The following is a 17,490-nucleotide window of genomic DNA, read 5'->3' on the forward strand; positions in this document are numbered from 1 at the left end:
ACATTACCTCATCTTCACCTACCCTCAAAATTGAGAAACAAATGCTTCTACTGAGTTTCATTCACTTTCATGATGATAGAACCATTTGCATAGGTTTAATAGAATTCTGTCCTCTTGTTTCCAAAGATACCATTGGAAAAATTGATTCTGCAGCAAGGCCATATGTACAGCATGATATCCGAGAGTGACTGTTGTTTAATCAAACCATCAGACCACTGCTAAGGAGCAATTGTTGTTGTTACATGTGGAGCTAATGTCTCCAAAACCTTCATAAGAAAACGAATATGATGTCTGGCTTCCAGGATCCCAATCTCTGGGAGTAAGGAAGTCCACTCCCAGGTAGTCCAGAAACCCAGGCAAATTTTGGAGACCTCAGGAAGAGGGAAATTCATTGAGATTTATGGGTACAGCATGCAAAGTTTACTGGAGAAAGTGTTTGGGCCTTGGTTTCCCACTCCTAGGATGGAAGAATGGCGGGGATTTGAAAAGTCTGATTCAAAATTCATTTTGAAAATTTCCAAAAGAAGCTTATCCTTTGGAATTGATAGTTGCTTAATTTGATGAGGCTCTAGATTTCCCGAGCAAACTCAAGGAGGCTTTTCCGGTTAATTAAGATTCTTGCTGCATCTGTATAAATAATCAGGCCATGCATAGTAAAAACAATCTTCTAGGATCAACAATACTTGTTGGAGGCTGTTTATGATCACAAAGTAGAGAACGCTATGAAAATGATCCAAATTTTAGAAATAGGCAAGAGAGATTACTGGAGTGTTCTATTGTTCTGTGTGGTGCTGTGCTTGATGATCCGCTCTGATATTTTACAACACTTTAAGGACAGAGAGGATTTTTGCACATCTCTGCCTTGGAGATACTCAGCGAATTTTCTGTCTGGTGGAATATACAACTCAAAAATTACATGTTACTACTCTCTTGAACACATCAACCCTTGATTTCAAATGAACTTTGTGTTTCTATTTGTTTGTGTGTTTTTTTGTTTTATTCTTTGCTTATTTGTTTGTTTTTAACTAGGTTTCACACCCAGCATGGAGCCCAAACTTAAGACCCTAAGGTCAAGACCTGAGCTGAGATCAAGAGTCAGACGCTTAAATCATTAAGCCACTCAAAGGAACTTTGAACCAATTATAGAATCATACTGGTGCTCTAGTTAAGCCATGAGTTGAGCCAAATCTTTGATGTGTTTATACTTGCCCAGGAGTCATGAGTTTGCTTTTATTGAAAACTGCACTCAGATAAGAAAGAGAGGGAGAAATACCATGATCCAAGCCTTGGAGGTGGAAATAACACTTGACACAGGCAGAGAACAGCTAACAGTTTGGAATGCAGGAATCATTACCAGCCTTTACTGAGGGCCTACTGTGTCCCAGGCACTGACCTCTATATCATTATCACCTTCGATCCTTACAAAAGTGTAAAATGGATATTAACGGGAACAATGATATCTAGAAGAATCTCATTCTTGGAAGAGGAGTTGAGACTGATTATAATGACTGTTAAACACCAGGCCAAGGAATGTGGATTCTAAGCCCTAGGCAGTAAAAGATTTCCACGAAGCAGAGACCTAAGAAAACTATCCCAATGGGTTTAACCTGGTAACTGCAACGAGGACTGGAGAGGAAGAGATCAGGGGTACTGTACCCTCACACTGCACACACTGTCCCTCTCTTCCCATATTGTAGGTTGAATTGTGTCCTTCTAAAGAAGGGCTAACCCCTGGTACCTGAGAATGTGACCTTCTTTGGAGCACAGTCTCTGTGATGTCATGTCAGGAAGTTAAGGTTGAGCCCTACTCCAATGTCTGGAATCGTTTCATTCAGAGTGAGGGAAGTTTACACAGATACACACAGAGAACACTATGTGACAAAAGAGGCAGAGATTGGAGTGAAGCACCTAGAAGGCAAAGAACAAAGCAGGCCAGCCAGCACCAGAAGCTAAGAAGCAGCAAAGAAGAATCCTTCCCCGGAGACTTCATGGAGAGTATGGCCCTGGGAACGTCTCAGTTTGGCACTTGTAGCCTGTGCCAGTGAGACAGTAGCCAAAACAATGAGACAGTAAGTTTCTGCTCTTTAAGCAACAGTTTGTGGTCATTTGTTACAGCAGCTCCTGGGGGAACTAATATATTTTAAGGCCAAGAAGTAGGGTCCTGCTCTGGTAATTACCTAAAATGTAGGAGTCGTTTCAAAATTGAGTAATGCATGGGGGCTCGAAGAATTCTGAGGTACATGATAAAAAGAAAGGCCTAAGAGGATGTCGGTTGTAGGATGAGCATCAAGATCACTTTCTGGTGAGGTCCCAGGGAGAGGTGGGGACCACGCTGCTGGACGTTGGAGGGACGATGGCACTTGCTATAAAATGGCAGGCGGCAGGGAGATGGGCTAAACTGAGGTGGGCTGCTGGGTGGAGAGTAGACCATGTAAGTGATGAACTTGAATATTTAGCTGAGGAGAATTCTGAGAACAGTGTGGAAGGTGCGGCCTGGTTTCTCCTTGCTGCTTCTAATGAAATGCATGAGGAAGGAGAGTGGTGGCCTATCTGCCAGCCAAGGAGCACCAAGATGGCCAGCTGCCAGCAGAGCCCAGGAAGAAGAAAGCAAGGTCCTCCCTCAAGTCTTCAGAGAGCACACGCCTCTGCTGGCATCTTGACTTCGGACTCCAGGAGCTACCACACAATCTATGTCTCAGCTGTTTCAACTGCAGTTTGGACGACCTGTCGTGCAGTGCTAGGCATCCAGTATGTCCCCTCCACCTTGCCCCTGCCTGCTTTCTTGTCCCATCCTCTGAGAAACCCAAAGGTCTCCCCTTCTGTGGCACGGTGTGAACAGGGCAAATCTTCTAGACTACGTTCTTCCTCATTTCTGCCACATTTCTGGCCCAGACGGACCCTGGGTATCCATGATGAGAGAGAGCTTGGGGTTTTCTCAGAATTTAGATTTCAGTCCTCTAAAGAATTCTCTTTTTGGAAACAAATATACAACATCAAAACAAAAACTAACAATTGCTTCTTTTAAAGAGACACACAGGAATTTAAGGCCTGGGAGTGCGGTTAAGGCCTCCTGAACTCTGAAGGCAAAAAGGCAGACTACCAGGGTGCCATGAGCTGGGGGGTCTGAGGTAAAAGCGGGCCCCAGTCCCAGCAGCAACAATCAATCCCTCGCTCTTACAGAATACCAACACCGCAAAAAGGACTATTTTCTCTTAATCAGCAAAAATATTTCCTTAATATATGAAAATCAGTCAGTGGAAAAGTGTGTGGGCCTGATTCTGCCACAATCAAGATCTATGGCTTGGAGAAAACCCAAACCCAAACAGACCCCAAAAACCCACAATCCCCATGTGCCCCAGTATCTTTATGGATAAGAAGTCCCAGACTGTCTCAATTCAATGCCTCCCACACAACAGCATCATGCGAGACTATCTGGGCCTCTCCCAATGAGGACAAATCCCAAGACTTTCCCCCCAACATGATTCATGACCCTGGGCCCATGTACCTACACAACTTCTCAGGTGTTGGTTGGCTGTAGGTATAAATCTCCAGGTCGAATGGGGGCCTGTGGTCCCCAAAGGGAGACCCTGAGGAGGGCCCAGTCCCAAGACTCCTGGCTGGTGTACCCAGGGGTGAATAGGAGTATGGGCCTTCCTTCCCCAGGGCTTTGGCGTCCCTGGGCCATCAGAGTAATGGACACTTACAGATAGTTATGGACATCACCTTTATTTACCAACCAGCATCAGCAGCCATGAACACAAGAAGCAAAGGCACAGGCATGTTTTAACCCAAGTTCTCTGCTACTCTCCACACACACAGCATCCTTCCTCACTCATCTGCTTAGACTTTCCAGTCCCACACCTCCAAACCCCACAGCCTTTGCTTGGATGACCCCTGGATTCTTAGCCATTCCTCGGTACCAATGGTGGAAGAGGCGGCTTGGGAGAATGGGGGTCAGGGAAAGAACTCACAGGCTGCCAGGACCAGCTGACAGCATTCAGTGATCTGCCCTCTCTAGGATTTACAACAAAGTTGGCACGGTTTCTGCTGTTACCTTCATTTCTTTCTTTGGGTTTCAACTTGAAATCTTTTACTGCTTCACTCACATCTTTGTGGAGTGTCTCGAGTGCTTTATTACAAATGATAAACACGGTAAGTAAATCTTTAACGAGGGATAAAGGAAAGACTGTTATATATATGGCACCATATCACAGCACAGTTTTTTCTGTTATTGTTTCCCACAGTCCCTTGCATTTTCAAGAAATGGGCAACAGGGTGATTTCTCGTAAATTCACTCATGCACAGAAAAACATACATCTTACTTCAGCCCCAGCAATTTCCTGCCTCACTTCTCCCGAGTCTGTCTTCCTCATCAGGCCACAGAGGCAAGGTCACAGGTTCATGTCTTCTCATTTGTGGCTGCTCTTGTGCTCAAAAGGGACTGGGGCAGGAAGGCGGGGCCAAGGAGGAACCCCACCATGGAGGTCTCACTGGCCTCTGCACAGGTAGCTTTTCCCATCTCTCCCCAGGCTGGTGCTGGCCTGAGGATGAGGTGGACGTCTTCCTGGGAATCTCCAACCAGGGCCCGTTCAAAGCAAGCACAGCAGCTAGATCTTTTGACCCTGACGTGGGCTGAACAAGTCAGTTCTGCTCTTTATTAGAACAGGTGCACACGGATGCTGCTATCTTCCAAAATTTTGACCAATTTTTCTACTGGTTGTTTGTTCATTGAATGATTGATTGATTGATTGATTGATTAAAGTTTATTTATTAATTTTGAGAGAGCGAGAGAGTGAGGAAGGGAGAGACAAAGAGGGAGAGAGAGTATCCCAAGCACACTCCATGCCACCACAGAGCCTGACGCAGGCTTGATTCAAGAACCGTGAGATCATCGTTCCGAGGTGAAACCATGAGTTGGATGTTCAACCAAATGAGCCCCCAGGTCCCCCGAAGTTTTAAAAAAATTTTCACTCAAAACATAAATAGCAAACAAATAGCCGAGCAGCCTTATTATTTTGACTATTATTTATTTATCAGGAAGAAATAGAACTTGAAAGTTGAACTGAAATGATTCATGTCCAAGCTGTGAAAGAATATAAACGACTCTTTGGAAATAGAGGGAGAGGCCAGCGCCTCTCTCACCCTCTGCAAGTTCACCATATCTGCAGTTAGTAGGACAGCGGGACTCCATATAAAGACGGCTGTCGGTAGGACGGTGGTAACTGCTGCCTGGCTCCCTTTTGAGGCTGTTTCGTTTAACTATAATAAGACACCACAAGGGGAAGACAAAACGAGGCAAACTCCAGGCAGCCAGCCGGAAGGAAGAAGGGGAGAGTTGGCAATGTGGCCAGACTTTGACCCAAAACTAGGACAGGCTTCCATATGCCCTGGAGGAACCCTACAGACCTAGTACTGGTGGGACAGCCATAAGTGATGCAACGTATATATTTTCAAAAATATATTAAAGTCTCTTAATGTTGTTCTGAGATCATTCAGCAAACGAAGACAGACCTATTTCAAAAAAAAAAAAGTCTACTAAATAGTAGTAAGAACAGTGAGTCTATGACACTTGACCATAAGCTGCTTCCTCACTTCCAACTCACACTAGGGTCCTCTGGAAGGAAACTGCATTCTGGGAGGCGTGGCCAAAGGTGTGGCTCCCTGTCCCCTCAGCCTTCCAGCAAGAGAGCAGTACCTAGGGAGGAATCAGCTGGCTGTCAGTAGGTTTAACCACCAGGTATAGTGCGGACAGGCAGAGTGGTTACGGAAAGACGCAGAGTGGGGCTAAGACAACTGTCACCTCCCGGGACTGTTCAGGCCCTGGCTGCACCTCCTGAGGAGAGACACCAGAGGTTTCACCCTGCAGGGGATCAGACTTCACCAGGAAAGTCCAGCCAAACACGCAAACTCCCTGCACAAAGTTGCAGTGAAGCGACCAGAGCAGATATCCTTGTCTTATCTCTGATCACAGGGGCAAAGCTCTCAGCCTTTCATCAAGTATGGTACCAGTGGTGGGAGTTTTCACACTGATTTCCTTCAGTTCTTTCAACATGCTTAGAACTGCTCTTTGGAAGCCCTATCTTTGAATCCAATATCCAGGGCCTCTGCCAGGCAATTCCTGTGGCCTGAGTTTTTCCAGTATATGGGTCACTCCTTTCTGTTTCGTTGTACATCTTACAGTTCTTGTTCAAAACTGGGTATTTTAGGGAACATGGTGTAGTGAATCTGGATACTGATTCCCTTTTTGCCTTTCTAGGCCTTGATTTGCTGCTGTCTGTGTGTCCATAAGAATACAAAAATTGCGGGGCGCCTGGGTGGCGCAGTCGGTTAAGCGGCCGACTTCAGCCAGGTCACGATCTCGCGTCTGTGAGTTCGAGCCCCGCACCGGGCTCTGTGCTGACAGCTCAGAGCCTGGAGCCTGTTTCCAATTCTGTGTCTCCCTCTCTCTCTGCCCCTCCCCCGTTCATGCTCTGTGTCTCTCTGTCCCAAAAATAAATTAAAAAAACATTGAAAAAAAAAAATTAAAAAAAAAAAAGAATACAAAAATTGCTTTTCTAAACACCAAAATAGAAATTCTGCAGCGAAAAGTATGAGTGAAATGAAAATTTTACTAGTGGGGCTCAACGATAGATTTGAATGGCTAGAACAAAGATTCAGTGAATTTGAAGATGTAATAATTATAAACACACATGAACTTCACAATTGAGCCCCAAAACACAGGAAGCAAAAAATTACAGGCGTCAAGGAGAAATAGACAATTCAACAACAAGCTGTAGACTTCAATGTCCACGTTGACCAATGCGTACCACAGCTAATCAGAAGGTCAAAACAGAAACAGAAGATGTGACCCACAGATAAACCAACTAGACCTAACATTACAGCACTTTACCCAACGAAGTAGATTATGGATTCTGTTCAGGTACACAGAGAATGTTCTCCTAAATATGACCAATAGGCCATAAAATGAGCCTCAATAAATCTAAGAGACTTGAAATCCTAGAGTATAACAGGGGGTATGCTCCTTTACATCAGTCTTGGCAATAATTTTTTGGATGTGACCACAAAAGCAAAGGCAGCGACAGATAAAATGAACAAGTGACATTACACCCAACTAATACGCTTCTGCCTCGCAAAGGAAACCTTCAACAATACAAAAAGGCAGCCCACTGAATGGGAGAAAGTATTTGCAAATCGTATATTTGAAAAAGGGTTAATACCCAAAATACATAAAGAACTCATAAAATTAATAGCAAAACCTGAGCAATTTATTTAAAAAGGACAGAGGAACTAAACAGCCATTTTCCCAAAAAGGACATACAAGTGGCACATAGGTGCATGAAGATGTGCTCAGTATCACCATCATCAGGGGAAACGCAAATCAAAACCACAATGAGGTATCACCTCACACCTGTGAGAATGGCTATCATCAAGAAGACAAGAGATAACAAGCGTTAGGGAGGATGTGGAGAAAAGGGAAGCGCTGTGCTCTGTGCATGGGACGCAAATTGGTGCAGCCACTGTGGGAAAACAGTATGGACGGTCCTCCAAAAATTATAGGTAGAATTACATTTGATCCAGCAATCCCACTTCTGGGTATTTATCCAAAAGAAATGCAACCAAGATCTCAAAGAAAGATCTGCACTCACAAGCTCCCTGCAGCATTGCTCACAATAGCCAAGATGTCGAAGCAACCTAAGGGTCCATCTATGGGTATATATATATATTGTTCTGTGAAAAGAAAGAGGAATATCTTGTCATTTGCAACAACAGGGTCGAACTTGAGGGCATTATCGTAAGTGAAACAGGTCGAACAGAGAAAAAAAATACTGTATGATATCACTTTTATGTGGAATTTTAAAAAGCCAAACTGATAGAAATGGAGAGTAGAACGGTGGTGACAAGGGACTGGGGGATGGGGGGATGGGGAGACATTGGTCAAAGAGTATAAAGTTCCAGTTATAAGATGAATACGTTCTGGGGATCTAATGTACAGCCCAGTGATTATGGGTCATACCACTGTATCATACCTTAAGTGTTACTAAGAGAGTAGATGATCTTAAATGTTCTCACGCAAAAAAAGAGTAATGGTAAATATGTGATGTGATGCAGGCGTTAGCTAATAATACTGTGCTGGCAATTATTTTGAAATATGGAAGTGTATCAAATCAACACATTGCACCCTTAAAATTACAGTGTTACACTTCAATTATATCTCCATAAAGCTGGATAGGGTGTGGGGGGATAAGGTGGAGGGCCATGGGTTAGGTATCTTCACTAGAGAGAATGAACTGGCAAGACTGAGTAAAAATCACGCCCCAGAGCATTAGGTTCAGGTTAAGTGAAAGTCCTCACTACACACGGGGAGAGGTGACTCCAGAAACTGTAAGTGAGTTAGGCAAGATCGCAGAGTTGATTCCAGAACAAACCAGGTCCAGGGCACATAGCACCATACGCTGTTGTAGCCTTCTCTCCACAAATTGGCCATTTTACTCACGGCTATTTTACTCTCTCATGACCTCCTGAGAGGAGAAACAGACACTTGGGTCAGAGATACCAACTTGAGGCTAGACTAAGTCTCCTATGAATTCCATCCTCTTCCTGCTGTCTGATCTTTAATAGCTGAAAAGACCTCTTTTTCTTTAGGAATGAGGAGATGGCAGAGGACCACATTGGTGGCCTTGTCCACACTGATGTCCAGTCAAGGATTCCTCCCTGATTCCTGGGGAAGGAGACTCTCAAGAGGCCATTTTCTAGGAAAACACCGAAAAAGCAAAAGGCAACTGGACTTAAGAGTACTGGGCAGAGGCCAAAACTGAGAACAGGCCTCAGAAATCTAAACTGCCCTTCACTGAGGTTACACCCCTCCCGGGAACAAGATGTGCTGCCACAGTGACCTTCAGAAAGGATCAGCACAGTGCCAAGCAGGGGGTGGGTTGCTCAGTGGAAACAATGCAACGGCACCACTCGCTGGCCCACCTGGCCCATGTCCTGTCCCTTTAAATCTGCACCACTGGGCCCTCCCTCCCTGGGCTCTGAGACTTCCTCCCTGTGCTGTGCGGGCAGGAACAGCCTCTGTACTCACAAGCCAAGGCACAGCACCAGGTCCCGGGTTTCTGCAGCCAACAGCAGAGCCTGTCACCACTTCGGCTCGAAGGTGAGCACACAGGGGAAGGAAGGGAGCCACCTGGGGCAGGGGGGAGTGGATGAAGTGGGGGGGGTCAGGGGGGCTCTAAGGAGTTCAGGGCCTGGTTGCAGCTCACTGAGTGGGCGCCTGCATTCTACTACCTCCCAGGAAGGGGAGCGGGATCTAGAAAGAATAACTTCACCCTTGCAGGCTTTTCAGGGAGCTCTGAGTTTCAGAACAAGCAAGGGAAGAAGAAATGGTAAGCATCTTCTCCAGCCATGGAGTGCGCACACTTTTACTTGGGACTACGTACTTCGTCCTGCCCTGCTCCTCGCCGGGTCAGAAAGGTGTTTGCTAGAAGCACTGCCAGGGCTGAGCACGCTGGAGAAGGCTGCAGACACTCCCTCTGAGGGCATGTGCAGCCAAGGAGAGAGACATTTCTGAGGACAAACAAGTGAGTCTAACCTCAGAACACATCGCAGAGTGGAAATCGTGTCTGTGAGCCAAACCCCACTCACACCCTCCACCTCCTCAGCCCTGTGCACCCCCAGGGACTTGCAGGAGCCAGCAAGAGTTATGAACATGGTCTTCAGACCTCTGCAGTACACGTGCTTGTGTGTCCTTGCACATCCCTTCCCCCGCCCAAGCTGCCCAGGGTTCTGTGCGCTGGAGCCCTCTTCATCCCCACACACTGGCTATAAATGAAGGGCTTGGACAGGATGAATGGCTCAGAAACTCAAAGCAGGGTCCCAATGCATTAGAATCACTCAGGGGGTTGAGGAGGGTGCCTCGGTGGCTTGGTCCATTAAGCTTTGAGCCCTGGGATGGATTCTGTGCTGTCAGTTCAATGCCTGGAGCATGCTTTGGATTCTTTGTCTCCGTCTCTCTCTCTGACCCTCCCCTGCTCTTGCTCTGTCTCACCATCTCTCAAAAAAATAAGTAAACAGTAAAATAATTTTTTTTTATAAAAAAAAATCCCTCAGGAAGAGGGATGAGAGATACCGTTTTTTTAACGTTTATTTATTATTTATTTGTTTGTTTGTTTGTTTGTTTTTGAGACAGACATGTGAGCAGGGGAGGCACACATGAAGAAGAAGGAGAGAGAATCCGAAGCAGGCTCTGTGCTATCAGCACAGAGCCTGATGAGAGGCTCAAACCCACAAACCATGAGATCATGAGCTGAACCCAAATTAAGAGTCAGATACTTAACAGACTGAGCCACAAAGGCACCCCCTTTTTTCTTATTAAAGTACAGATCTATGAAACAAAATGTCAAATATATATTTTAAAGACTCCCATAGATACTTCCCAAAGACAGCAGGTTCAGGAAGCAGGGGACTACATGATATCCAATCGCATTTAACATGCTAGGAGTCTCCATGTTCTACATCAGTCAATGACTCCAAGCTCTAAACCCCAGATGTCAGCTCTCAGAAACTCTGGAAGAATTTTTCAAATCCCATCCCAAACCATCGCAAACCTTTGGGAAGTCCCATAGGGGCCAGGAGTCCAGTGGATTTCCTAGAGCACACTTGGTCAGTTCCGTCATCGATAAGGACTTCTTGCTTTAGCTAAATTCTTGTTCTTTGCACTGAATCTTCTGCCTGTTTCTTCAGTTCTGCTGTGCAGTCAGTTATGGGAGTTTGCTAATTTTTACACACAAGATCACTACTCACCTGAGGCCTGTGGGATCAACTTTACCAAGGCCTTTGGGGAGCTGAAAGGGGCGCTACGCAGAAGACAAACCTGTCATCTAACGGGTCAGAGACAAGTTATCAATCAACCCTTCCCTTTGCTTGTCCTTGTGTGTTGCCCATGGGACACAACACGGTCACCTGCATTAGCCAGGTGTTGCCATGAAGAGGTAGCATTTGAAATGGATGGCGGAGCACAGACAGGACTCAGACAGAAATGTGGGAGAGAAGGAGTGGTCATGGGGGTGAGCGCACAGGTGGGCTGGAAAGGCCCTGAAACCTGTCCTCTGCGGAGCAGCTGACCCAGAAGGGGAGTGAGTGGCACACAGGGCTGGCGAAGCAGACAGAGCAGAGCTGCGCCCTTGTGACCAGGTCCTCGTGAGATCAAGCAGACTGCATCACTGAGTGGCTATCTGTAGTAAATCCTGCCGGACTTGGGGTCATCGCTTAGTTTGAGAGGCCTCAGATTCGGGGCAGGAACACCAGGAGCCGGAAGGGAGTGTCCCATCTCTCCAGCACACAGGTCATATTTACACAAATGACACAAACCGAATTCTTTGGTCTTCGGAGAGCAGAACACAGGTTCTTCAGATCAGCATGGGAGATAGGTATCTTTCCCAATTTTCAACCAATGAGGCTCACCAAAGGTTCTCACGGTTTGGTTCCAATACCAACCAGGTCCTTCCAGGCTTCTTCCCCAAATTCTGATTGATGTTCAGCGCAGGGCAGGAAGCATGACCTTTCATTGGGATGTCACCAGCTCTTTGGACCTTGCCTGAGCCACCTTAGGTAGTTATACCTATTCGATAAACCAACGAATGATTGAAGGAACGAAGGAACTAACACGTTGTGTTTGGAACTCTTTCAGGTGGGCATGGGAGGACGCAAGATGGCCAGAGATGAAGAGAATGCCTATGGTAAGAACTGATCTCAGTATGTACTTGCCCCTAGGCGTCAGATCTGGGTCCCAAGGCCATGGGCTAACTCAAGACTGAACACAGACATTGGGGCACCTGGGTGGCCCAGTCGGTTGAGCGTCTGACTCCAGCTCAGGTCATGATCTCGCAGCTCGTGAGTTCGAGCCCCACGTTGGGCTCTGTGCTGACAGCTCAGAGCCTGGAGCCTGTTTCAGATTCGTCACCCTCTCTCTCTGTCCCAACCCACTCGCATTCTGTCTCTGTCTCTCTCAAAAATAAATAAACATTAAAAAAAAAAAACAAAAGACTGAGCAGAGACAAATCCCAGACATGTCCCCATGCTGGGGTGAAACAGCTAGAGCCCCAGCTTTACATTTTTGCTGGACCTCTGCCCCTGACCTACTGAAGGATATTAAGTGCCTGACCAGACTGTGCCTTGGGTCCAAAGGGTACAATGAGGATAATACATCTACTCGATCCCCACGGAAGATGTGGAGGGTTGAGATCATGGACTGGAGGGAACACGGTTTACCAGGTAGACTGTGTCCGTGAACAAGGATGGAGGGTTAACTGTGTCTTACTGGAAGCAGGTTTACTAGAGAGAAGAGGGAGGAGGAGGGGAAGGGAGGAAGGGAAGAAGGAAAGAGATCCTGTCATCTAATACTCTGAGCAACCCTGGGAGACACAACTCTCTGTCACCCCTCCCATTATGCAGAAGACGTTGAACGCTTAGTCTAAACTCGCCCAAGCTTCCACAGCTGGCACATGCGGGGCTGTGATTCCAACCCGGGGTGTCTGGGACTCCAGACAGCCCTTCACTCCCAGGCCTTCTGTGCCCTCCCGCATCTCCTCGCTGGGATGGCCCCTGGGAGAAGTCTGGCAGAGGCCTGGGAAGTCGTCGAGCACGGAGCAGCTCTGCAAGGTGCAGACGACCAGAGGCAATGTCAGCTGAAGTCATGGCCTGCGACCATCGAGGGGGACCCTCCAGAGCAGTGTGCACCCGGTGCCGGAGCATGGACTGGGGGGCAGGTGCACGCACTGGAGCCAAAGATGGAAGAAAGGTGGCTAAAGATGCCCCCGGAGTTGCACAAGCTCTAACCAGAGCGCCTGGGAAAGGCCTGGTTGGACAAGCAGAAGCGGGAGGCGTCGGTGCCCTCCTCCGTTCAGGAGGCACCCCGGAGCCCCGGTGGAGCGGGACGCGAGCTCTCAGGCCGGCGGCCCACGCCTACTCTGTCCTCACAGGTTCCCAGGACCCGGACGACCAGCAGCAGCCGCTCGCGCAGGAGCGCAGGCTCAGGCTCATCCTGGCCGGCAGGACCGGAGTGGGCAAGAGCGCCACGGGCAACAGCATCCTGGGCCACAGGCTCTTCCCGTCCAGGCTCGCGACCACCCCGGTGACCAGAAGCTGCGCCCTGGGGAGCCGGAGCTGGGCCGGGTGGCGCGTGGAGGTCACCGACACCCCCGACCTCTTCACCGCCCAAGGCCGGCACGCGGACCCGGACTGCACCGAGCGGGCCAACTGCTACCTGCTCTCGGCGCCCGGGCCGCACGCGCTGCTGCTGGTCACGCAGCTGGGCCGCTTCACCGCCCAGGACGAGGAGGCTGCGCGCGGCGTCCGCGAGCTGTTCGGCGCCGGCGTCCTGGCGCGCGCCGTGCTCGTCTTCACGCGCCGGGAGGACCTGGAGGGGGGCTCGCTGCACGACTACGTGCGCGCCACCGACAACCGCGCGCTGCGGGCCCTGGTGGCCGAGTGCGGCGGCCGCGTGTGCGCCCTGGACAACCGGGCGGCGGGCGCCGAGCGCGATGCGCAGGTGGGCGAGCTGCTGGCGCTGGTGGAGCGGCTGGCGCTGGAGCACGACGGCGCGCCCTTCACCGACGACGTGTACGGCCTGGCGTGGGCCCGGCGCCACGCGCGTCCCGAGGACACGCTCCGCCTGGTGGCCGCGCGGCTGGCGGCCCGCGGTCTGGGGCGGGGGTGGGGTAGGCAGTGGGGGCGGGGGCGGCGCTGGCTGGAGGCCGCGAAGCGGGGGTGGCCGCTGGCGCTCCTGCTGCTGGGGGGCGCACTGTTACTTGTCCTGCTGCTTCTCCAGCGGGGGGCTCCAGGCCCAGATTGAAGGAGCTGCCCTTCCAAATGCGGGGAGCCTGGAGGGTAAAGGGGCTGGGTCAAGGCGCTGAGGGGAACTTAAACCCAATTTCAAAGGAAACCTGGAGTTTCAGACTGGGAGTCTTAATGACTCAGGACGCCTTGGACACTGTATCGACTTTGCAAAGGCTCAAGTTCACTTTTAGCATTCAAATGTCATTTTTGATTATATGTACACTATTCAAATAAATGTGGTGAACTTTCAAATGTCCTTAATTCATTTTAGTAGTTTGGATGTATTTTTCCTTCTTGAAAAAATAGTGCATTGACTGGTAGTGTTTTATATAGAAAGTGGATTCATGGCAAAGGGAAACAAACATTTTTGTGCATGTGTGAGCATTTATCAAAACGTAGACACTGCCTTAGTTCGCTTGAGTTGCTATTAAAAAAAAAAACAACGGGAAAGCTCTCAGTTTTTCCCCATTGAGGATGATATTAGCTGTGGGCTTTTCATAAATGGCCTTTATGGTGTTTAAGTATGTTTATTCTCTCCCAACTTTCTCCAGGGTTTTTTTTTAAGAAAGGATGCTGAATTTTGTGAAATGGTTTTTCTGCATTGATTGACAGGATCACATGGTCCTTTTCTTTTCTTTTATTAATGTAATGTGTCACACTGATTGATTTGCATATGTTGCACCAGCCCTGTAGCCCAGGAATGAATCCCACTTGGTCATGGTAAATAATTCTTTTTATATTCTGTTGAATTGGATTTGCTAGTATCTTACTGAGAAGTTTTGCATCCATATTCATCCGAGATATTGGCCTGTAGTTCTCTTTTTTTTTTTGCTGGGTATCTGTCTGGTTTAGGAATCAAAGTAATGCTGGCTTCATAGGATGAGTCTAGAAGTTTTCCTTCCCCTTCTATTTTTTGGAACAGCTTGAGAAGGATAGGTATTATCTCTGCTTTAAATGTCTGGTAGAATTCCCCAGGGAAACCATGTGGTACAGGACTCTTATTTGTTGGGAGATTTTTGATAACTGATCAAACTCTTTATTTCTTCCAGGTTTGAGTTTTGGAAGTGTGTGGGTGCTTAGGAATTTCTCCATTTCTTCCAGGTTGTCCAATTTGTTGGCATATAATTTTTCATGGTATTCCCTGAGAATTGCTTGTATTTCTGAGGGTTTGAGATCAGTATCACGACAGGGATATCCACACTCACCGCTGTGTTTACCATGGTGTTGGAAGTTCTAGCATCAGCAATCAGACAACAAAAGGAAATCAAAGGCATCAAAATTGGCAAAGATGAAGTCAAGCTTTCACTTTTTGCAGATGACATGATATTATACATGGAAAACCTGATAGATTCCACCAAAAATCTGCTAGAGCTGATACATGAATTCAGCAAAGTCACAAGATACAAAATGAATGTACAGAAATCAGTTGCGTTCTTATACACCAATAATGGAGCCACGGAAAGGCAAATAAAGAAACTGATCCCATTCACAATTGCACCAAGAAGCATAAAATACCTAGGAATAAACTTAACCAAAGATGTAAAAGATCTGTATGCTGAAAACTATAGAAAGCTTATGAAGGAAATTGAAGAAGACATAAAGAAATGGAAAAACATTCCGTGCTCATGGATTGGAAGAATAAATATTGTTAAAATGTCAATACTACCCAAAGTTATCTACACATTTAATGCAATCCCAATCAAAATTGCACCAGCATTCTTCTTTAAGCTAGAACAAGCAATCCTAAGATTTGTATGGATCCACAAAAGACACTGAATAGACAAAGTAATATTGAAGACGAAGACCAAAGCGGGAGGCATCACAATCCCAGACTTTAGCCTCTAGTACAAAGCTGTAATCATCAAGACAGCATGGTATTGACACAAAAATAGACACATAGACCAATGGAATAGAATAGACACTCCAGAATTGGACCCACAAAAGTATGGCCAACTAGTCTTTGACAAAGCAGGAAAGGATATCCAATGGAAAAAAGTCTCTTTAACAAATGATGCTGGGAGAACTGGACAGCAACATGCAGATGAATGAAACGAGACCACTTTCGTACACCATTCACAAAAATAAACTCAAAATCGATAAAGGACCTGAATGTGAGACAGGAAACCATCAAACCCTAGAGGAGAAAGCAGGAAAAACCTCTTTGACCTCAGCCGCAACAATTTCTTACATGACACATCTCCAAAGGCAAGGGAATTAAGAGCAAAAATGAACTTTTGGGGCCTCATGAAGATAAAAAGCTTCTGCACTGCAAAGGAAACAAGCAACAAAACTAAAAGGCAACCAACAGAATGGGAAACAATGTTTGCAAATGACATATGAGACAAATGGACAGTATCCAAAATCTATAAAGAACTCACCAAACTCCACACCTGAAAAACAAATAATCCAGTGAAGAAATGGGCAGGAAACATGAACAGACACTTCTCTAAAGAAGACATCCAGATGGCCAACAGGCACATGAAAAGATGCTCAACATCACTCCTCATCAGGGAAATACACATCAAAACCACACTGAGATACCACCTCACGCCAGTCAGAATGGCTAAATGAACAAATCAGGAGGCTATAGATGCTGGAGAGGATGTGGAGAAACGGGAACCCTCTTGCACTGTTGGTGGGAACACAAACTGGTGCAGCTGCTCCGGAAAACTGTGGAGGTTCCTCAAACAATTAAAAATAGAACTACCCTATGACCCAGCAATAGCACTGCTAGGAATTTACCCAAGGGGTACAGGAGTGCTGATGCATAGCGGCACTTGTACCCCAATGTTTATAGCAGCACTTTCAACAATAGCCAAATTATGGAAAGCGCCTAAATGTCCATCAGCTGATAAATGGATAGAAATTGTGGCTCATATACACGATGGAACACTAGTTGGCAATGAGAAAGAATGAAATATGGCCTTTTGTAGCAACGCGGATGGCACTGGAGAGTGTTATGCTAAGTGAAATAAGTCATACAGAGAAAGACAGACACCATATGTTTTCACTCTTATCTGGACCCTGAGAAACTTAAGAGATGACCATGGGGGAGGGGAAGGAAAAAACAAACATTAGAGAGGGAGGGAGCCAAACCAATAGAGACTCTTAAAAACTGAGAATAAACTGAAGGTTGATGGTGGGTGGTAGGGACGGAGGGGGTGATGGGCATTGAGGAGGGCACCTGTTGGGATGAGCACCGGGTGTTGTATGGAAACCAATTTGACAATAAATTTCATATTAAAAAAATAAAAAATAAAATTTAAAAAAGCACAGACTGGGCCACTTGTAAATAGCAGAAGAATTTTCCCCATGGTTCTAGAGGTTGGAGGTCCAAGATGGAGATGTGATTTCAGTCAGGATCTGGTGAAAGACCTCTCTGGGTTGCAGACTGCTGACTTCTGGCTGTGTCCTCACATGTTGGAAAGGATGAGTCAGCTTTCTGGGGCCTCTTGTAGAAGGGCACAATTCTCACTCATATGGGATCTACCCTCTTGACTGACTCACCTTCCTAAGGCCCCAGCTCCTAAAACCATCTTGGGCACGAAATTTTCAATATATGAAACCTGTGGGGGGACACAAACATTCAGACCAAAGCAGACACTGACCCTCCTTAATACTGTCCTAGCTCTCATACCCAGCTAGATCTGGCCCTTT

General features: G+C 47.0%; 2 protein-coding genes across 5 annotated transcripts in view; one reads left to right on the forward strand and one right to left on the reverse strand.

Annotated features, from left to right (window-relative positions):
- Nucleotides 1–17,490, reverse strand: part of LOC131508755 (GTPase IMAP family member 7-like) — a 60,392-nt gene that overhangs the window by 13,060 nt on the left and 29,842 nt on the right. The gene's annotated exons all lie outside the window — the stretch shown is intronic.
- On the forward strand, nt 9,041–16,695 carry LOC131508753 (GTPase IMAP family member 1-like). 4 transcript variants are annotated; one of them, XM_058723856.1, is made up of 4 exons: nt 9,046–9,154; nt 9,335–9,380; nt 11,685–11,735; nt 12,978–16,695. In XM_058723856.1, exons 3-4 carry the CDS (start codon nt 11,693–11,695, stop codon nt 13,847–13,849), a joined length of 915 nt encoding a protein of 304 aa, XP_058579839.1. In that variant the 5' UTR covers nt 9,046–9,154; nt 9,335–9,380; nt 11,685–11,692; the 3' UTR covers nt 13,850–16,695. The 4 variants fall into 4 exon arrangements, with proteins under 4 accessions (XP_058579838.1, XP_058579839.1, XP_058579836.1 ...); XM_058723855.1 differs by lacking the exon at nt 9,335–9,380 and having other exon boundaries at nt 9,041–9,154; nt 11,687–11,735; XM_058723853.1 differs by lacking the exon at nt 9,046–9,154 and having other exon boundaries at nt 9,348–9,383; nt 11,687–11,735.

Source organism: Neofelis nebulosa, chromosome 4 (assembly GCF_028018385.1).
Source record: "Neofelis nebulosa isolate mNeoNeb1 chromosome 4, mNeoNeb1.pri, whole genome shotgun sequence".
In the NCBI taxonomy this organism is placed as follows: Eukaryota; Metazoa; Chordata; class Mammalia; order Carnivora; family Felidae; genus Neofelis; species Neofelis nebulosa.

Coding starts and splice junctions, on each gene's coding strand:
- LOC131508753 (XM_058723853.1), top strand. Junction 11,736..12,977: donor AGATGAAGAGAATGCCTATG/GTAAGAACTGAT, acceptor CTGTCCTCACAG/GTTCCCAGGACCCGGACGAC.